The 23,568-nt window shown below is 37.4% G+C and overlaps 1 protein-coding gene across 1 annotated transcript; it reads right to left on the bottom strand.

Moving 5' to 3' along the window:
- Positions 1–371: 371 nt before the first annotated feature.
- On the bottom strand, positions 372–23,264 carry LOC104072292 (probable global transcription activator SNF2L2; the record flags this gene model as incomplete). The annotated part of the gene is made up of 11 exons (XM_009580556.1): positions 372–519; positions 826–926; positions 3,013–3,073; positions 3,276–3,406; positions 4,874–4,927; positions 8,040–8,210; positions 12,215–12,388; positions 12,615–12,788; positions 14,024–14,150; positions 20,700–20,949; positions 23,163–23,264. Coding segments are annotated over 11 exons (1,493 nt in total), but the record flags the coding sequence as incomplete, so codon positions are not given.
- Between the last annotated feature and the right edge of the window lie 304 nt (positions 23,265–23,568).

Raw genomic sequence — 23,568 nt, 5'->3', positions numbered from 1 at the left:
AATAAAATCCTAAACTTTTAAATACTGGAAGAAGAAAAATATTGTTAACCCACCACCAATGCAAACAATAAGCAGAACTGAAATTCCAGGTCAATGAGAAGGATAGCAAAACCGAAATATTATGGGTCTGTAATGAACAAAACAGTTACAGGTATATGCAGAAAGCTGGTATTATAATTCAAGTAGTATGTATGGGAACATTATCTGTGATAGGTAACTGTTATTGCTTTGTCCATGTAATTCCCAAATTCTAACCTACTAGAGATCTTGTATTTCTTAACAAATTTTCAGTTTGCCACTTGAAATACCGCATTGAAATGTCAAGCATAACTCCAAGTTTTAAGTATTTTAATGTTTTAGTAATTTCGCACCTGATAATGTTTTAGTGTGCCATTAATAAGAAGAGAAGACTGCTTTTCCACCCTTTCTGTGATCGCATGAGCAACAGTATAGTAGGACTGAGACCCTCTAGCACTATATTGCATGCTATATTCATCATCCACATCTTGTTTGGCTGTCCTGGAAAGCAGAAAAAGAACTAAAGTGAATTTCCACAAACAAACAGGTTTTTTGACCACTGCTCACATACGTATATCTAAAGAAACAGTGCAAATCCCCAGTTGTGGTGAGTACACCAAAGGGTGCAAGCTACTTTATAAACAGTACATAATTAATACCAAATGATCATGTTGCTTCTCCTGCAGATGTTCATGCCAGAGAAGCTGCCACAACTCACTGTGATCAAGTGAGCAAGTCACACTTGGGAAACGCCACTGTAAGAAATCACAATTCCTAGCAAAAAAACAGCACCTAAAGAACACTCACTCAATGATTTGCTTTGCATCTTTCTCAGAAACTTCCTCACTGTTAGGATCCAGGAGTATCTTCTCATCTGCTTCTAACCTGCTTGATTCTTCTTCATCATCCTACAGAACACAGAAAAAGAACAGGGGTGCTGGGAAGTGCAACATCTTCCTAAATCATACTTTCAACTGTGTCATGGTTTAACCCCAGCCAGCAACTAAACACCACGCAGCTGCTCACTCACCCCCACCCCCTCCAGTACATGCAGGAGAGAATCAGGAGGGCACAAGTAGGAAAACTCGCGGGTTGGTATAAACACAGTTTAATAATGGAAATAAAACAAAGTAGAACAGTAATAATAACAATGATAACAACAACAATAATAGAATATACAAAGCAGATGATGCATAACGTGACTGCTCACCGCCCGTCAACCGATGCCCCGCGTGTCCCAAACCACAAGAACCCCCCTTTTCCCAGACCACGCCTCCTAACTGTATACTGAGCATGACGTCACATGGTATGGAATACCCCACTGGACAGCTGGATCAGCCACCCTGGTTATGCTCCCCTCCCCAGCTTCCCATGACCCTGACCATGGGAAGCCGAAAAGTCACCGGTGCAAGCCACTCGCAACAACCAAAACATCAATGGGCCATCAATGTTCCTCTCATACCAAACCCAAAACACAGCACTACCCCAGCTACTGGGAAGAAAGTTAACTCTGTTCCAGCCAGAACCCGGACAACTGGCATTCACATATTGGTAGTTTTCACTGGTCAATGCTTTATGAAGAAACCTTAATCACAAAGTTCAACTTACACCTATTCTGCAACAGAATTGCACTGCAGCATAACAAGAAGATAATTTTTGACATACATTAACGAACAGAAAGTCATGATACTTTGAAATAAAAAGTACTTTCCCCTTTAATGATCTTACTTTTAAAAGCCTTACTCTGTCTACCATGTTCATGGGGAGGATTCCAATACCATGTGTATGTTTATATCATATTCCAGATGTCTGACAATTTAATAAAGCTTAAAAAACTACCAAGAACTGCTGTTTTAGGCTTCTAGTTTCTTAACTTTTTAAAAACAGACCACATTTCTACTCTTTTTAAAAAAACTTAATCTGTCTTCTGGCTACAGTTGCAACGGATAACCAACAACTTAAAATCTCACTAACGAAGCTGAACAAATCACGGCTCTGAGTTCTGCAAGTGTATTCGCCCAAGCTCTAAACAACACTGCTGCTAAAGAGTCTGTGCTAAAAATGCGGGCACATCTCTTTTAACATTCCTTCTAGAATCTGACAGGTATCAGGCCCTCCCCCCCCGCTATCTTAATACTGAGAATCTTGTAGAATTACATTAGCAGTAATTAGTGCTACGAAGGCAGGTACCTTAACATCATACAGTCGAGTCAGTTTCAGTGGTCATTTGGTCTAGTATTGTAAAGACTGCTAGACTTAGGAGATCTGAATTCTATACCTAGTTCTGCTACTAGCCTGTGGATTGAACATAGTCCTTCTGTAATCCTCAGTTTTCCTCTCCTTTAGAAAGCACTTGTCTGAAAAATGTTATGCAAGTATTGGTATTGATTATTCATCGTATTTAATATCATGACCCTCTAGGGTTGGGATCTTTGTGTGTGTTAATTTTAAGATTCTTTTTAGAATTTTTGTAATAGTAGTATTTAAATCACCATTAAAGTACTGAATCAAATGAGCCTGCCCTGAACAGTCTAAACCTAAATCCCTGACATAATCCCTTACTTTTTAAAAAACATAATATATAAATAACTGTGTTATTCAGAATTGCCAATAAAACCTCCAGTGCATAAACATTGAAGATGTTAACTTCATTCAGCACAAAGCCACAATACAGCCTTTTCTGATATATATTTTAAAATAGGAACCTGCTTATATTCTCTGGTTCATGATTATTAATAGTTAGAGTAAAATATTTACTTTTCCTAACCCCGATTACCAGTTAGGCATTTACAGCATATATAAAGGGCAACTGCTATGAACGAGAAAGAATTACAAAACCAGCTACTTTTCCTGTTTGTATTATTCTTAAAACACCTACACACCTGCTATCGCTTTCCCTTCCTTCCTTACGAAAAAGAGGAAAACATCACACGGAATTAAGTACTTGTTTTTTACTGCATTACACGTCACAGTATTTTTTTTAAAGACACATACCTCCTCCTCATATTCAGAGCCACTTTCATCTTCACTATCTGACCTGGGAGCAACTTCGTAACTGTACAAAGACGACAGAAAAATTATGAATTACAGATAACAACAGGAAGGATTAGGTTCAATACACCTCCTACTCAGCTTACACATAATGAATTAAAAGAAGAATAGAACAGGGAAAAAAGAAAAAAGAACAACTAAGAGAAGCCCATGAAAAATATCAATGCAAACAGAAAAAACAACCTACTTGTATGCTAATTACTTACCCGGGGTTCATTTCCAGCCAAGCATCCAGCTGACTTGCTTTTGGTGCTTCTGGTCCAAGAAGAACTTTGCCTGTTTCAGTGTGAGTCACTTTGACTGGAAGGTCACTCATCTGACTGCTCTCATCTATGGGCTAAAAATTCAAATGAAATGTTATACCATAAGGCAACTGAATTTCATGCTTGTCATACATAGTAAAAAGAACTAAGAGCACCTTCAAAATTCCAGATCTGAACAAGCAGTGAAATTTAGTTATTAGAAGCCACACCTTCCCACATGGCTATCAAGCAAACGCTGAGTCACAGTATTTCTGTGTGTAACACATTCTAGGTGACATCCACAAATATATCATAGGATTCCAAATAAATTAACAAGAGCAGCATGGAACAGAATACACTGTTGGCTTCCGTGAAACAAGACAAAACGCATGTATGCTTATAGACATTTAATCCTATTATTTATACCAATGGACACCTGTAACAAATAAACATACATTGACCTTATGACCTTTTCTCTTACATGGAGAAACAAGGACATAACAATTTAGCTAACTTTTTAAGTAAAGAAGGCCTATTTTAAAGATTCACTGTCCTGACTTCTTCAATTAAGCTGGTAAAGCACCTACAATACCAAAACGTTTTACTTATTCTGGTGCTCTAACAAAAACAGAAGAGCGTAATTACTTTTTCTGTTTTTTCTTTGCCCTGTTTAATCACAGGTTTTCTACTTTAAAAACTTCTTGCCTTCTACTGAAGAATCTTTTCCTAATATATATATATGAATAAGAGAAAATAATTCTGAACAGTTATAAATACAGTGACTGACGGAGTATAAGACTTACCCCATTTCCATAAATACTGAAATTACAGGAATGTTATGTGCATTTTCCTTGTGCAACTTTAACTATATTAAAGGATTTTGCTATAACTCTTTACCTACATCAGCAAAAATATCACTTGCAAGTATAAAAAACACCGGAAGTAAAACAGTAATACAATTCTAAAGTCTTTATATAAAAATAAAATGGAACAGAAAAATAGTATCAACAGAATAGCTCTTAATGAATCAGTATATGCTCTGTTACTGAATAAAAAACATTACTCAAAAAATGACAGTAGAAAAACTACTCATTTCCATTTGCTTCTGAGGAGGAAGAACTTTCAGATGTCTTAAGCCATCATAATACTATAGTCTGTCCTGTGTCTGAAAGGTAATTACATGCAATGTCAACAATGCATTTTACAAAAATGAGAAGCTAGAATATATTGTGTTTACAACCTCATTTTAGAAAATAAATTATGTCTACACATGGACTGCCAGAAAACCATTTACCTTTAAACATATAACAAAGCTGAGAGGGATTCTTCAGTATACTCAGTGATAGATTCAATATATTTTTCTTTTAGTCTTCAACTTTCTGAAGAGAAACAGGCTAGCATAAATGTTAATCTAGATAATTTTTATTGCTCTGTATAAACCACAGCTCTTCTTAGAACACTTGTGGTCATGATTTTTTTTTAAGCTATAGCAATGGCACACAGAACAATCACTGGGAAGTTTAGAAAAGAACAACAAAAAAACCACCTTGTAAAATACATACCTCTCCATCAGGACCAAGACCAGATGCCATTCCTTCTGCATTTTCTTCAGCCTTCTACAACAAATGAAGAAATGAAAAATATCATGGTCAGATTACAAGTATAGAGAGAATACCTCATATGATGTAAGCGTTTTGGACCATGAATACGTTTCACTCTATTTCTGGACAACCTGGGATGCATGTAATTTAAGGTGTGGGTGGATACAGGTAGAGATAGGCACAGAGTTACTACCACACACACAAATCATTTACTAGTATGAACAGGGTGCCTACACCACCTCTAGTCACTGTAATAAATCTGCATCTAAAAAATGGCTGACCTACTGAATTTCTGTTCCAGACCTAGAGCTCAGTTGCTTACGGCTTGTGCTAATACAAATAAGATAGTAATTAATTTTCATGTGATTTACTATTAGTTTCTTCTAAAGTGCTTTAATCTCCATTTCGGAGATACATGCCTAATTATCTTTGTTAACTACCCTTTCACTAGCATTACCAAAAATGGCAATCTGGTTAAGCTTAATTCTAGTCTGAAACCTTTAAACTATTTATGAAGTACAATATCCTTTAATATACAAAAAATAACCTGAAGGAGAGGCTTATAAATACTTCACTGGGCTACACAAATGTCATTGGTCCTACTCAATGCAACAATAGCTGATGCTCAGTAAGAAAAGCATCAATATGAGCTTGAAGGCTGCCTGTTCGAGCATTCCTGGGCAGCAAGCATGTCTGCTGATGAAGAAAGGAACTGTACAGGAATTGAAGAGTTTAAACAAACACAGGGGCAGGATAAGTTACAATAGCACATATCTGGCCTTGGCTGAACAAGCTACATTGACTGACGATATTTTTTCCTTTGGTGAACAAGATTGTTATAGCTTAGCTAAAGTCAATGGAAAGAACCTTAGAATGCAAACACAGGACCACAAACAAGCAGTAAGCATCAGTGCTGTTCACTGTGCAAAGATCAGATCCTGCTGTGAGAGCAGAAACATTTACAACCTATAGTTAAACATTATTTTGGAAAGCAGGAACATATGTTACAAAGGAAATAAATGTAAACAATGACAGATATCTCACACTTGTATTTTGGGCTATGCAAAGATGTCTTTAATCTTGACAATTTAACCCTTGACAAGGAAATACCAATTTTATAAAAGTAGGAAGCTACATTTTCTTCATTCTCCATATAATGACAGGAAAAACTCCTACGGATAAAGGTGAAAGGTTGCACAGCAAGTTAAATTGGCCTATCAGATAAAAATTTCATTTGGAGTATTCTGGATTTTTTAATCCATGACTGCAGTGAGGATGTAGGACACTAGCTGAACAGGAGGCTGGAGACAGAAGACACAAATCCAGGAATGTGAAAAAAGCAAAGAAGGAAAATCTACCATAAAGATTCCCCAAACTGTATCCCAGAGAAAAAATGGACTAATCTGAAATTTTATTCTCGTAAGAATATACAGTTCACTTGGATATTATATAATGTAAGCCTGGCAAAGACGAGAAGTACTTCCTCACCACCTACTTCCTCCTTGCCATTTCTAGGAGAAAATCCTAAGAACTCTCTTCTCTCATTTCTCTGTAAGTACGAAACATTTAACTACAGATGTTAGTAGATTAAACTGTGTTTTACATGGATTACAAAGTATTAAAAGCGTATGACTCGGAAAAAGACACAGTGTCCACTAACTTCAATGAGTGCTGCAACCATGCAACAACAAATTCATAGAATTATAAATTAAAACAAAGGGTAATATTTGTGTGCACTCCTGTATTCATGACAGATGAGCAAAAGCTTGGTGGAAAAAACTTAATTACAAACAAAAAGCTGCAGATGATCAAGACAGAGCTGAGATTTTTTTCTGCTAGTCTACCTCTAGGTTTTAGGCTGGGATACTTATAAGCAGTGAATATTTATGGGACGTATTTCCTTTTTACTTCAGCGACAGAAAATTATGTCTTTGTTGACATGGCCAGAAGATACTCTGTTCCTCATACATACTTCAGCTAAACTGACATAGAAATAGAACCATATCACAGATGTGGATTGTTGAAGGAATTAATATTTTTTGTTAGAGCAGTACATTTACTCCACACACACTCTTATTAAGGATTATCTCCACTGTAATTCCATACATTAAATCAGGACTGTTCTCACTGGTAATACAGGTCAAGAACTCCGTTTAAGTTACATCTTAACTTTGTAGGTGGGGCATTCTTCCTATGTTAGGACAAAAAGTACAGAGGTTTTGGAGGGGGACAGAAGAAAACATGGAGCATTTTTTAGGCCATTAATCTCCAAAATTAGTAATTTTTATATGCCAGTATTTATTAGCACATTTAGAGTGCTGCCTGTAAACCATGTAAATATAATGTTTATATTTGTATCAGTAACTAGTAGCAAACCAGGCATGGAAATGGATTATAAAAATCCTCTTATCCATCCTGCAAGAGATGAAAGGTATTCAGAGGTCACAAAAATGACAAATCACTACTTAATGATTACTTCACACACAGAATTATTTTTTCAAAAATAGCACTGTTCAGTTTCCATAACTAGTCTCTCTCAGAATGTAAAATATTACATACAAAGCACGGTAATTTTGAAAAGCTTCAATTAAATGTTAAGAATGCACAATGAAGAATACTAGTGGCAGAACACCCATTTATTATAATAAACCTACCCAAGTCCCTTCTCTCTAGTCGTTTCCAATGGTCCTACGAAACTGCATTGAGCCAAGTGTAGAATGTGGAGGTCTAAAAAAGTTACCCTGTATGAAACAGCTACACAAACCAGACTCTTCCCGTCTTCTTCATACAATGTATTTTGGATCCACTGGATCCTTTTTAGGTACTTTAATCCTAATTTACATGTCTGGCCCAATTTTGCCTTTAGAAAGTTTATCATCAAATCAATGTTAACAGCCCACAATTTTCTAATCCTGCCTCCTTCTTACCTTCTTTGGAATTAATGATAGCAAATTTCCTCTATGTTTCAGTGGAGAGAGATGAGTCCCCTCAGTGTTAAGAATCTCGCAGTGTAGATAATTTTAGATACTCTGGTATGTGTATGACAATTGGGCATCACTACATTTATCAACATTAAAATTGGATTTGAAGAAGAGATGGTCTAAAAATACCAGCTGTAACTACTTGCCTTCTTTCTTCTCCTTCTCTTCTTCTTCTCTTTGGCTGCTTGTGCCTGTTTATGCTCCCATACCAGGTTAGTCAAGTTAGCCACATACTCATCTGTCTGCTGCAATAGGTAGGCCAGGCGTCTGTCTTTCTTTTGGTCAATCAGCTTACGGTAGCCTTCTTCATCTTCAGCCTAGCAATACAAAATAGACATCAGCCATGATAGAAATGCTTCCAAACAAACACCAACCAACTCCTATGTCAATAATCACGTGTTATCTTAATTAGGTCATTATGATCTGCATAGGGGGACAATTAGATGGGTAAAGAACACATTGGATGATCAGGCCCAGAGGGTCATACATTTGTGTTAATGGGTCATAGAATCATAGAATCACAGAATGGTTTGGGTTGGAAGGGACCTTAAAGATCACGTAGTTCCAAACTCCCTGCCATGGCAGGGATACCTTCCACTAGATCAGGTTCCTCAAAGCCTCATCCAACCTGGCCTTGAACACTTCCAGGGAGGGGGCATCCACAACTTCTCTGGGCAACCTGTTCCAGTGTCTCACCACCCTCACAGTAAAGAATTTCTTCCTAATATCTAAATCTACCCTCTTTCAGTTTAAAAACATTACCCCTCGTCCTAACACTACACTCCCTGATAGAGAGTCCCTCCCCATCTTTCCTGTAGGCTCCCTTTTACGTACTGGAAGGCTGCTATGAGGTCTCCTTAGAGCGTCCTCTTCTCCAGGCTGAACAACTCCAACTCTCTCAGCCTGTCCTCATAGGGGAGGTGTTCCAGCCCCCTGATCATCTTCGTGGCCCTCCTCTGTACCCACTCCAACAGGTCCATGTCTTTCTTATGCTGGGGGCCCCAGGGCTGGATGCAGTACTCCAGGTGGGGTCTCACCAGAGCAGAGTAGAGGGGGAGAATCACCTCCCTCAACCTGCTGGCCACGCTTCTTTTGATGCAGCACAGGATGAGATTGGCTCTCTGGGCTGCAAGCGCACATTATCAGCTCATGTCCAGCTTTTCATACACTAACACCCCCAAGTCCTTCTCTGTAGGGCTGCAGAGGGTCATACTCTATCTGGAGACAGTCAGAAGAAGGATACCACAGGGGTCTATACTGGAGCATGTTGTGTTTAACATCTCTGTCAGTGACCCAGAGGAAGGGATGGAGGGCACTCTAGTCAAGTTTGCAGATAACACGAAACTGGGGAATACCAGTCAACACACTCAAGGGCTGGGCTGCACTTCAGAAGGACCTGAACAGGCAGAGAAGTTGTGCCATTTCTGACCTCAAAGATTTTCAAGACATGACTGAAAAAAGCCTTGAGCAACCTGCTTTGAACTCGATGTTGATACTGCTTTGGGAAGGTGTTGGACTAGAGAGGTTCCTGTCAGCTCGAGTGACTCTGGGATTCAGGTACTCTGTGATTCTAAGTATCTCGTACTCTCATGGACTAATGACTGGAAAATCTACAGCAGTTATGACAGGTAAGGGGGGAAAAAAAATTACTTAATGCCACATCAAACAGATTACAATGTCCCGAAACTGAGATGCTTGGTAAGTCTCCTACAGAGATGGTTTTTAAAAGACATGAAGTGCAGGTAGCCCATACCCAGAGGAAGAACATGGCAGCTGGATGCAAACTTGCGTTTAGTCCTTTTTCCAGTATGAATTGAAAAATCTTTTTCTTTTAGGTGTTAAAAGAAAATTTTCTTTTGGGCAGATTATCTACCATCTTTCTACTCTAGTTATTTCACCTTTGATACAGGTCACTATCAGAGACAGGATTCACCAGATAAGCCGTATCTCTGAGTCATTCTGGTAACTTCTGCATGCTTACGGCACTGCGTAAGTGTGTTGTTAGGGGTAAGACATACCAGGAAATATTATTTCCATGTGCTGTGAGATATAATGCAGCATTTGAGCATGTCAGAAAAATACAAGAAAAGCAGAGACGCCTTTGTCAATGTTAGCTAAAACAAGTAAAGGAAGTATACAATGCCTTATAAAAACAAAACACGAGTAGGAAATTTTTAAAGATGATTACTTTAAAAGACAGCACTCTGGGAGATACAAAAGATCTCCTGCCTTTCTGGAGAGACACCAGAACTGCAGAAAGTTGTAATGTTCAGAACAGCTGTAATGTTCAGAACAGCTGTAATGTTCAAATTGAGCTTGTAAAATTGCATGTAAAATTCAGTTGTAATGTTCAAACCATCAGAACTACAACACTCAAAACCTAAGTTTTTAGAATTTACTATTATTATTATTATCATTGTTATTACTATTATTACTGAATAGACAGTCATTGTAATCTAGCCAAGGTACTTCCTTTATACATTCAAGCTTGTCTTGATAATATCTTTTTAAATCAATGCCTATTCCCGCATGTGATATATACTAGTATTAATGAGCTGTGACACAGTCACCATTTCTAATCATAGCCAATGAAGGACAATCTGTGGAATGAATTCAATGTTCCTGAAAAGATACGTGAAGAGTTTTAGACACAGCACATTTTCCTAGACCACACCATGCGTCTGCGAGGAGGAGATGTTTGTAAAAACCCCTAGTACGTATCTGCAAATTCAAATGTATCACAACTGGACTAAAACTAAATAGGCAAAATAACCCCACTAACATAACACACACTTTGATTTTACAGAAGGATTTAATTGAGCAATAGGGGCAATGACTTCTGAGTGCAAAGCCTCAAACTGAAAATGCCTGTGAAGTGCTGTATCTATAGTAAGAGTTTAACCACTGCCTTGGTGAAGGAGTCTTAGGAGAAAGCACTGATATTCTGGAAGCACTGGTATCCTGTGCCATTTCTAGACCTTCAAATCTACTTCATATTTTTCAGCAATGGACATCTTTATTATTTATTGTACTACATGTTAGACTGACATAAGCTCAACCTCACGATGTAAAAAAATATTTCTAAAATATCAAGATTACCTTTTTTCCAATCAGCTCTTTTTCTCTAACAATTAACATTTTTATGAGCCTGGTTAGATAGACTGCTAGCAATTATCTCTAACTATAAAAAAGCTCTATAATGCTGATTACTATGTAATTTTAAGAAATGCTCTAGGGCCTAAACATTTGTTACTCTTACGCAAGACCTTCATTTACATTTTACATGCAGTTTTATTTCTAAGTTTTTATAATTTTTATATTTAATTATTTCTACATTTCATTTTGTGATTTTTTAAAACCAAACTGTTCAGTCCTTATTCCTGGTGGGAATAGATTCTGGACAGGGACTAGAGTTTTGCGTTACATCTGCACCCATATTAGATACTTACTGTTTTTTACCAGCATGTTTCAAAGTAAGTATGTAAATTCCCATTCAATTCTATGTTGGTGAAGTGTTAATAAAGAGCTAACCAATGTCTTGAAGAAATTTTTCCAACCCCAGCTGCTAACATACTTGTACATACGCATTAATCTGTCTACACTTTAAAATCCAGAATTATTTTAACTCCCAAAATGCAGGCAGCCCACTGATTGGTTCCATAGCATTCTGAGAAGACATGATTATATGCAAACCCATTCTACTCTGTCCTAAGAACGATACAACTGGTATTGTGCAGGTGCAAGGAAGGGAGAAGTATGAAACAGCAAGGTGTATGGTCCTGGAGCGTTAATGGGTAGAACTGATTGGTATTAATTCTCAAGATACATGCATTACTGCTATTGGTTATGTATTTTCACATGTGAAATCAGCTTTACGTAAAAGTTGCGGAGTAATGCCATGAACAAGTTAATCATACGGAATCTTCAAAACTATAAACCTAGAAATAAAACACAACCCAGTATTTATATAATGGACCAATACCCCTGCAATTATGTAACAGTGTTAGTTAATGAAATCAAGTGATGTTATACAGAAATGGCTGTGCTAAGTTTTCATGCTGGTAGAAAAAACAATTATTCTTATCAAAAACCTTAAAAAAAGAAGTAGCTATAGGTTAAAATGAACAGTGTCGCATTCATTACCATCTTCAGAAACACACATAATCAAACTGCAGCACTTTTAGACTTCTACTTTTTGAGTTACAGAGGCTTTATTCTGCAAACGAAATACATGGTGTGGCTGAGACTGTATATGAAATATTAAAAGGATACAGTATATAATTTTAGCTAAAATAACCATATTCCTTCCTCTACTCCTTACCATTAGTCTCCTCATTCTTTCTTTCTCAATTCTCTCAGTTTCTTTTTTCTGCTCACGCTCAGTGTTGGCATGCCAAGTTGCCACAGCTTTAGAAAGTTTCTGAATTTTCCCAGCGACTGACCGGTGGTACTCTTTAAAATCTTTAGCATGCTGCAATATGCTATTCAGGTATTCCTAGAAAGAGAAACAAGTTAGTGCAGACACTTGGACAAAGCACAGGATTTGAAATCAGGAATACAGAAGTTCTAATCTTATTGTTTCCCAATTGCTTATCACACGATTTGGAGTTTTTTTCATCTTAGAAACTCCAAAGGTAAATAAAGTATGTCATAGAGAAGACCCACACAGGAAAGCAAGGTGCATGTCTGTCATGGGGCAAACAGTTAATAAGTTAAAATACCTGATGCTTCTGCCTACGCTTCCTCTCCTGTTCTATCTTCTGCTGTTTCTCAAGCTTTTCTGTCATACGGGCCTCCCTCAAAGTCTGGCGTTTGCTTCGTTTGTAGGCTTTGGAGTTCAGCGCTGTCTCCAGTGTTGTGTCACGACGCATGCAGGCTACTACCTCTTGTCTTAGCTACCAGTGGGAAAAAAGAAACACTTCAAAAAAAAATACATGGAGGAACAACTTTAAACACTGGTATGTTTAAAGTAACGGTCCAGAAGATGTCCCAGCCTCCTCTTCCCTTTCCATTACAGTTCTGAAAAGATCCAGCATCTATACAGATGCAGCAGCTATGTCTGTCTCCATGAACAAATCTTAAGTCTCCACAGGACGGCCAAAAGTGTTAATCCCTCTTAATCATCATTTCTTCCTTCTTTACAAGATGCTGCAAATGACTGTCCTGCTGCAGTGAAAGGGGTTACCCAAGATGTTACACCATCAAAGTAAAACATGAATGAACAACATAGATAACATACTTTCTAGAGTTGGACCTGAACATAGCTGACAACTCGTTTCACTGCCAGCTGCACAGGAGACAGCAGGGAGAGGTAAATGTTAAGGTCTTGGAGCAGTACTGCCACAGTCCCAGAAGCAAGGAAAGCCTGCTGCTTTTCATCTGACCTCTGACAAAACTTCATTACAAAGGAGTGCCAAGGGTAGAGGGAAGAAAGTCTTGGACTTCATGGTACAACTACTGCCAAGGTTTCTGTCAGAAGTATTTTTGCTTGACCTGACAAATCACATCTTTGTTCTTCCACACTAGCCGGAAAAGCCAATGGCAAGACGCGCATAAGAGTCTGGCAGTGTCATTCCTTTTCTGAAATTCATTTGCTAATACATGCACTCAACATCCAACTCGTATCTTAGGTATGATCTTGTTACGCTTAATTTTCAAAGTCTGTGTGCCACAGTGGAAATCCTGAAAACAGATCACAGAGAAATACCACACACACCACCAACATACAGCTCTTCCTAAAACAAGGGGGCCCATGACAAATATGAGGTATGTCCAGAAAGAGGTGTCTGTTGGGATTTGTGTTGAAAATCAGTTTGCCGCCTGTCCAGCTCTTGTTTTGTCTTTGTGCCAATGCCACGTTCATTATGAAAGACACAGTTCTATGGTTACACTTTAGACTGGAAGATAAATCAGGAAGCGAAAAGAACACTTGCACATTTTTATTAACAAAACAAAATAAAATCTAAGTTAAACATTTCTGTGACTTGCTTATCGGTCAAGTTTGCTCTCATGCAAAATCTCCTGCTTAGGTTCAGTGCTGCTGCAAAATCTCTTGCCATTTTACTCTTTGCTACATGAATACGTTTGGCTGTGACCTCTATGAGAATTTTCCCAAAGCAAAAGGCATTACCTGGCGCTGGAAATTCAGTAACCTAAGTGCCTTCAACTCCACTGTAGCTTTGGTTCGCAGATCAGGGGGCAGAGAACCAGGCAAGTTCTCCAGTTCCTGGATTCTGTGAGCAATTCGAGCCTGAAGCCTAAGTAAACAGAAAATTGGATAAGACACCAGGAGAAATCTGTAAGTGGTATCAAAATTATACACTAAAAATAAGCAATTTATCTCAGGCATTTATTTGGCTTTTACGAATTGTTTCTGACCTAACAGGCTTTTGCAGAGGTGACATTAGGTATCCTTTTCCACTTTGACAATAAATTGTCAAATAATGAAAATACCCCTTGGCCCTTCTTTTAATTTTGACTAAAAATATATGCATGAAAAGAAACTTGGGAATTTTATTTTACTCATACTATACAGCATTCTGTTTTCAAGCTTCTTTGATGGGTATTGTTTTATGCACAGTGTAGTCAGTGATGACACAGACAGAACTTTCCTTAATATCTGGAATTCTACTTGCTTATCTTACTGACAAATGAAAAGTTCATTAGTAAAGTATTCACACTTACATAGCTGTTACACTGTAAACCAGATTCTATTTCACTCTTCCTTTACAAGCTCCTTTTGCATTCATTTGCAAATTCAAGAGAGAGAGAAAGAGAGAATAATGGACAAGCCAGACAGAACTTGTTTTTTTCTATTTTTTACATTGCAAACCAAGATCACAGAGGCAATAGTTACATAGTTTTTGTGTTTTTATTTAGAAGTAAGTACTTCCATGAACTGCAAATTTTGCCAAGGCACTAAAATAACAGACCCCAAAATTGTAAGTTGTCCAAAAGTTGCATCTAAGTTCAACTGAATCAGTGCCCTCCACTTCCTACACGCTTTAGGGGGTAAAAAACCAACCAAACAAAAAACCAACCAAAAAAAAAAAAAACCCCCACCAACCAAAACCAAACACACATCCCAACCCCCAAAATGAGAGAGTCCTCTCTCCCCAAAATCAAAAACCTAAAGGCCCAGGAACAGAAAGGTATCTCTTCTCCCGGTACTGCACAGGACTCAAAAGATTTCCTCTTTCTTTACTTTCACTGAGCACAAAACATCGTATCACGTTAGGAAAAGGTGTCTGCTGCTGTTTGGAACTGCCGGGAAGGGAGAAAGAAAACGCTTTCTATAGGGCTTCTTTGCATACAGTGATCCTTCTTCCCCTGCCCTTTTGCCCCCTCATCACTCCAAAGTATTAGCACAGTGACATAAACTCTCATACACTCGACATGTCAGCCTCACAGCTGGAAAGCAGATCACACCTCAGGCAAAATGGCTGCACCTGATATATGGAGTCAGAACAAATCAAAATACTAGTATCTCACAGTAACTGCATGCATCATGACTTATGTATAATCCAAAGAGCAACTGGAATCACTTGTACAGTTGCAGACAATATCTATTCTGTAACAGCACTCCTTCCTAAAACTCCTAAACTTCCTAAAACTATGCATTTTTTTATATTACCAAAAGACTTCTGAAGTTCCTGGAACAACAGAAAGGAGGTAATGCTGCATTACTGCAAAAGACTAACTTAGTGTCCTCAAGAGATCAAAACATTGAAGCAAAATGAAGGTTAGTTAAGTTTTTCATACTAACTGGAAAGTAAATCAAGAAGGGTTACTTCCTAATAAGAGAAAGTTCCAATAAAAGCTAGATATTTGTCCAGGCCCAGAGAAGTTCATGATTTCCATAGGAAAATTATTCATTCAGAAAATGACACTGGCATATTTTGTTCTTTCAAGTGTATGTACTACACTAAAAAAAGTCCGCAATTTGTACAACTTCACCTGTCACTGCGCATTCCAGTTATTAAGAAGAGATTTTAGTGCACCTAAGGAGAATCTTGAGAATTAAATTGGAGATTATCTTGGAGATTAGAGGTACTACTGTACATCCATATAAAAAAGCAGCCAAGATGTACAAAAAGAATACTGTTCTAAATCACTGATGGGTGCTTTGCCTGTTGCTTATTCCTACATGGATGTAATCATGCATCACAACTATGATTTATTACTCTTATTTCACTCCCCAAATAGCAGCAATACTTCTCCTGAAATCATCACCTACAAAACAGTTATAGCCAAATCCCAGTTTCACTGACTTTAATGAACTTTTAGGGGAGAAGTCACAATCTTTCCAAACTTCTCTTTTGAGCTGTGAACTTAGTAAGGCAGCTCAATACTGAACATATATTTTCAATTTTTTTTTTCTTTTTTTGTTAGTATTGAGTGCTCCTTCTTGTACTACACAAGAGGATGAGCACAAAAAGTTAATCCAGGTTCTTTCTAACATAACTTACCGGTTTAGGTAACTAAATGGATGAGTCACTTTGCAAACAAACATGAAGTAAAATGTTCACTTATTAGTTCTGCCAGAATTGGCTTGTTACTTTAACTCCAGGTATGAAATAGGTGAAAGTGCCTGCTGATCTAAAAGTTTACACAGTAGAAATTCAAGTAATAGCCAAAGTTGGGCTGGGGTTTGTATTTCTGTCACCTAAATTATTAATAAAAATCCAAATATACAACCTTCTTGAGATGACTAAACATAATGCAAGCTTATAGAATGTGTTTATTATGTCCCATCATCACACTAAACAGTCCACCCCCATATAAAGACTCTTCACACTGCTAATCATTTTATTGGTTTTTCTCGACTTGGGTTTATAAAAAGGCTGATCAGAAATAAATGCACGTGAATTTTATCATTAAATTATAAGGCAGGTTAGTATTTCCAGGACCACTTTTCCTCTAATTTTTTTCCTCCGTATGTTGAAATGACTGCAAAAACAGAGATCTGCACTAAGCTACAAACAATGACACTTCTATGCTTTTGTGGGTGATTACCCCTCCTTTTATGACCCAGCCAGAGGGAAGGAATAGGAAAAAAAAAAATCAGTATTTCTAAGTCAGTACTACCTCAGAAAACTCTCATTGAAATTCAGGTCCGTTCTCTATTAAAATAAAGTCCTGGTCAAAAAAGTTCATATACTAATGAAAATCTACAGCACACATATGGAAGAATAATGAAAGATGGCAGCCAGATGGGTAACATATAAAACAAAAAAAAGGAACATATTTTGAAGTTTTATTTCAGACTTTCCTAGAAGTACTAATTATATTGTCTAGGGTACTAACAGTAGTAGTAATAGCAGTAGTCTTTTCTTGAGTAGTCAGTAGGATTTTTAAAAGAATTTCGTGATAGACATCCCAACTCAAGTGAATGCAACAACTACTTGAGGTGTTTCTCAGCACAGCTATTCCTCTAGTCTTTAAAGAGAATGACTGCAGTTTGTTGGACTATTGCTATCTTCACGGAAAAATACTACTAGCTATTAGGTAAACAGAATCCAAAGAAAAAAGTTTCCTAGATGCTTTTTACAAACACTTGAAGGATATAATCTCACCGTTTAAAGGATATATTTAATTAATCTTTGCAGTTCAGCAATTTATCTTCATCCACGCAGAAAGTGGCTAGTGCATCTACACAGAGACCTCTTTGCAAAACAAGTGATGCACACCTCTTCCTCATTAATCGGGGTCAACAGCAGAGGTTATGCTTGCACATTCAAACCTGTCTGGCATGGATGCCATGCAGTAAGCCATGAAGATTCATAAGAAGAGACTTTGCAGAAAACAGAAAGAAACCACGGACAATCTACAGCACAGTAGCAAGTGTATTTTTTTTAATTAGCAATAAGAAGGTGGAAAAAACACATAACAGAACAACTTTAAATTACACACGCTACTAGCTTTAAGAGATCTATTCAGTGAGATTAAAAAGCAGCACTTTATTTTGAAGAAAGTGTTAAGAGTTTTATAAAAGCACGGTATCAATTTTTCATTCTGGCCAAATTTCAAGGAACACAACAAGTTTAACAGCTCTCCACATACTAATAATTTAAACTTCGTAGATATTTAAAATTATTATCAATATAAGTTTCTTTTTATCCACCTTTAGTCAAACAGAGATTAACAACAATTATCATATAATCTCATCTCAAATCAACATACACTGCAAATAACTTCTCAGCACAACCATGTGAATTTGACAGCAACATTAACTCTCCATTTTCTTTCTCTTTAACATACGCTGGAGCCTTTTTTATAATCAGATCAAGGCTTTTCAGGGAGAAAAAGCAGTGTGCTGTTGTTTCGTTAGATTCAAAGCTTCTTCATATCCCACAGTATGTTAATAGGTGTATTACTGCTTCACCATCTCTACTGGTCTGTTTAACACGTGGTTAATGAATAGGAATGCTACACTGTACTTCTAAGTGCCTATGCGATGAATTGTTTGATGAATCAAACTACGTAACTTCCTAGTAACAAGGAAAGGAAAAAAGAATTGCTATCACTGAAAAAAAAAAATTAGATATAATTATGTAACAGCAAAAACTAAAGTATTTCATATTTACAATATTGTTCTGTGAGTAAGACATGCTCTAATACATAAATCATGTACATGATCCATTAAGAAATGGAAATGTGTATGCAGTAGCATGTATTCTCCTCCAAAATCTGCCATTACGCACTTGAGACGGGGGTATACAACAAAAGAAATGGCCAAACACCTCAGCAATTAATCTTTTCTCATGTAGCTCATGAATTAGCACTAAATTACTGTCTCCCCAGCAGCACACTTCACACCTTTAGTCCAGAAACACCATGTTCAAGGTCACTGTCGTGATTTAACCCTGGCCGGCAACTAAGCACCACACAGCCCCTCGCTTACTCGCCCTCCACCCCCAGTGGGATGGGGCGGGAGAATCAGGAGGGTAAAAGTGAGAAAGAAACTCATGGGTTGAGATAAAACAGTTTAATAATTAAAAAGAAATAATTTTTTATTTTTTTTTTGAGAGAAAAAAATAACAAAGAGAGAGGAAAATAAAACCCAAGAAAGACAAGCGATGCAAATGAAAACAACTGCTCACCATCAATCGACCGATGCCCAGCCAGTCCCTGAGCAGTGGGCCCCTGCCAACCTTCCCCCCAGTTTTATCACTGAGCATGATGACATCATATGGTATGGAATATCCCTTTGGTCAGCTGGGGTCAGCTGTCTCGGCTGTGTCCCCTCCCAACTTTTCGTGCACCCCCAGCCTACTTGCTGGCGGGGTGGTGTGAGGAACAGAAAAGGCCTTGACTCTGTGTAAGCACTGCTCAGCAGTAACGAAAACATCCCTGTGTTATCAACACTGTTTTCAGCACAAATCCAAAACACAGCCCCATACTAGCTACTATGAAGAGATTTAACTCTATCCTGGCCAAAACCAGTACAGTCACTGAGTAAATCTAATCTGTAATTTTCAAGAATCCCTAACTTAATCAAATTCAAAGCTCATGCTTTCCCACAATAAGGCAGTATACCAAAATTTTACCTTTTGGGTCTACCTATATGTTTGAAATATGAATCCCTAAAATACCTATGTGATAACTCTGTCTTTTCATGAAAATGAGCAATCAAACAGTTTTCTAAGTGTTTCAAAGTATAATGCCCTTTTACTAAAAAAGTTAACCACCGAGAGATCTCAAGAGACAACTGTTTCATAAAGCTAACTTCACTGGTTTCAGGATACAAATGTTTATATTGGCTTTTTTCTACTCTCTTTTTATGAAGAAAATGTGAATACATCATGTTTCTGTATTGAACTTCCCTATACTAAAGCTAAGTCTAGCACTGTCGAAAGCACAAAAGCTGTTAAACGGCTTTTTTTCAAAGCTTTTGTCTGATATTACTTATACAGTTTTAAATAATTAAAAGACTTCCACAGTTCTAAGCATTCTGGTATGCACAGCAAAATAAAATTCCAGCAGTATTCAACAAACTCATTGTTATAGTAACTGGAAGATGCATCATCAGTCCAAAATAAGCAAATATGCTAAGTGCAGTTTCTTTCCTCTGACTGATAATGATCAGGAACATATTTTAGGTGCAGGTCAGGATCCTTCTGCCTGGCAGATTCTCAAGGTCAATTGTTTAATAGCCTTGTTGATGGGAAGAGGGAAGAAGTCTCTAACTCCACAAGAAATGTCATCCTCTATACTTTGCAATGAATATAATTCATCATCTAATTAAGGCACTCAGAAGGCAACTTTTGAAGATCATGCTTGCTGGCAACCATTTTTTTTGATCTTGCCTGTGACCTCCTTAATATTCTCTCTGATCTTTGGTAGTCCAACCAACCCCATCATCACTAATAAAATTTGGTTTTGCTGTGGCCACTAACTCACCAGCCTTTTGACCTCCACTGTTCTCTTCTAACATCCCTTTTGTTTCTAATTCTGAAAACTTTCTGCACTGAATTGGTTTCTCTGTAGACTACAAGGATTTTTATTTCCTAGCTTCCAGTGTTTGCAACATCCAAGTAATACACTAGCCCAGCAGTGTCCCTGAGCCTGTTTTAAACTTATCTGGTTTGCAATGATATTGGCAGTATGTTTTACTAGTTCGTAACTTGGGATAGAATTAAATCATAGTTTGGTTTGACGTTTCCCTACTTCTCTTTGACGTGGTCTCTCTCTGGAAACTCAGTTTATACTATTGTCACTACAGTACTTGATTGCAAGGAGTTTCAATCGAGAAAGTGAAAAACAACAATCTGCATATGCATTTGAATCTTGTTATTGGCCTTTACCTATATTCACGTTCTTGGAGTATTTCAACAGGATCCAATCCTTGTGGCTTCTGGATAGGGCTGATGCGATTCTGCTTTTGCTGCAGCTGAACAATGGGTGAAGGCTGTCCAGGTGGTGGCTGTGGCACAGAGGGCCCAGGCATGGCAGCAGCAGGCTGGGCAGCAGCGGGGGCAGGAGAAGGCCTCCCACTAGGGGGTGGTGCGGGAAGCTTCTGCTGCGCATTGGAGACACTCATATCCGGGGCTTGGCCTGAATCATAAAACGTACTATTCGTAACATGAAATACAGAACACAGGAGGAAAATCAAGATGCCTTCTGAAGACAGAACATGAAGCTGAGGTATAAAATTACCAGAAAAAGCACACTGAGACAGACTACATGCTGTATTTAAAAAAACATACTAAAATGCAAGTATACCACACATTGCAGGAAGTGGTCCAAAGAAAAACAAAACACATGAAACTTTATGATGAATGCTATTTCTTTTTCCTGCTAACTTTCAATTCTAGCGTTAGAAGAAGTAAAATAGCTGTAAAACTGATTTCGTGCAAGTGTAGGATCTAATTCTGCCTCTTGTTCACTATCCTTGCACCACTTAGAAGAAGGCATCTATAATCACAACCTGACAACAAGCACAAGTAAGTCTGCTTTTGGAGCTCTATCAGAACTAGATATCCATATTAAAATTTCTACAACTGTACTTAGAAGTACCTGTCATACATAAATAGCCTTTGTTTCGCTACGATCTCCTATTAATTGTATTTAAGTATTTCCAATACCAGGAATTCGATTACTGTTTTATCTTACAGCATTCTAATAGTCTTGAAAATTAACACTTCAGTTAACATGAAAATAGTACCTGCCATTTATAGACACTAAGGGTCACAGATTTCAGCATGCCTTTATGACAAGTCACCATTCAGATGGCGCATTCAGATGTTCAAAAATTGTCACTGACAACAGACATTGCAACAATAAAGATGTCACTTAGTTGTCTGAGGAGTCGTAGTAATTTAACGCTAGGAAAAACAACTACAAAGTACACCTGCAATCTTGTAATCAACCTTAATTCAAACACAACATCCTGAAATCTAGCCAAAAAGATTCCTTCAGAGATCGCTATTTGTCATTCACACATCTGCACAAACTCCGTAAGGAAACAAAGAAAGCCCACCAAAAGCCACTGTGTAGTCTCAGTTTTCAGGGAATCATGCAAATTGAACTGTAAAACAAACACTACCACAAACGACTGCATAATGAATGAAAAAAAAATTTAAAGAAATAGGCACAATCTAAAAATACATCAAATAAAACCTCCAAACAGATACAGCAAGGACAGACAATTTTTTTCTTATAAAAAACACAGTGATGAAAAAAGACAAACAGTAAGCAGCTTATAATTAAACAGGACAGATATATTATTATGACATACTGGATTATTTAGATAAAACTATCCATCTAGCAATTCTGTATGCCTGCCAGCATTTTTTAGTAGCAGCATTTGAGCTAGAAGGCACTGTGCCTGGTAAATTCATACATACAACCTCTCAAGAAACACTTTTTCCCCTCTTCAATTTATAAGTATTCGTTGGGAATATTCCAAGAAAAGCAATTCTACATCTGATTACATACTAGTATTTCATTTTCTTTTTATGTTACCCTAAGTAGCTGACCACTGACAGAGAATTTCTTATGACATCAACGATCACCATCACTGTCCCCAGATTTACGCACAAGCAACAACATAGCCTAACATTTCTACCGTATGAGAAGCCTGTTATTCACAAGCCTGCAATATTGTATTTATTTTTAAATCTCTCTAAAAAAACCACCAAAACTTCAAACAATATATATTACTAGGGATTTCTAATTCTTTTCAACACAATACTTCTTCCACTCTACTTTCAAACAATCAAATCAGTCCGTAAACCCAAATCTGAATGATTTGGTCCAAAACCTTATTACCACGCAGGGGAAAAAAAGTTACACTGTTCATTAGATCTCAAAGACTACACTGATTTTCAAAGCAATCCCATTAAAAAAAAAACAAAAAAACCAGCCTAATTCTACCACAGTTTGAAAACTTTTGTTTACAGTAGCAAAGACTACAGTTGAAAGTTGCTTGATGCAATTAAGCATGCTCAGAACATAACTTATTAAGTAGATTTTATGGGTGTCCCTCAGGCAGCTTACATATTTCATTCTGATTGTAAAAAGGTGCTTCATGTTCAGGCTGCCTAACAGTTGCAGTAATTTCATGTGGTCAAGTCATTCACGGATGAGTAAATCGTTAAGACTCTCCTTCATTCAAGTCCTAGGCACAGTAGACGTTACACTATTTTTCTGCATGCCTTTTTAACTCCCCCCTTTTTTTCCACCTGCATCTTTTCCCCAAACTCTACCCACACTGTTTAACCATAACTCTGTACATGTCATAAAATTAGCATTATACTCCACTATACCTTCAGTCCAAGTTTTAGGGGTAATGGCAGCTGTATGTCCAGGCATCCCTGGAGCAGGCCCTGCTCCAGTTGCAGCACCACTCATTGTATGTAACCCAATACCTGCAATTTGACAGAGGAAAGAAACCTATTAAGAAACAAACCATTTCCAAGTATTCAAAAATCATTCTGCTTTCTAGCATGCTAGTCTATTCAGGCAAGTAGTATTTTTCTTCATTAAATATGGATTTATGTAGATTTTATTGTGAAAAAAAAAATGTAATGAAGCATATTAAAATCATGTCTCCTAAAAAAAACTTACTTGGTAGCAAAGCCATATCCACCAAAATGAAGTGACCAGTGAAACTATTAAAATCATTAATAGTTTCGTTAATGAAACTATTAATTAATAGTTAATTAACAATTA

The sequence above is a fragment of the Fulmarus glacialis genome, unplaced genomic scaffold (genome assembly GCF_000690835.1).
Source record: "Fulmarus glacialis isolate BGI_N327 unplaced genomic scaffold, ASM69083v1 scaffold6396, whole genome shotgun sequence".
Taxonomy (NCBI): Eukaryota; Metazoa; Chordata; class Aves; order Procellariiformes; family Procellariidae; genus Fulmarus; species Fulmarus glacialis.
The sequence above is the reverse complement of the archived record's forward strand: the minus strand, read 5'-3'. Positions and strand labels throughout refer to the sequence as shown.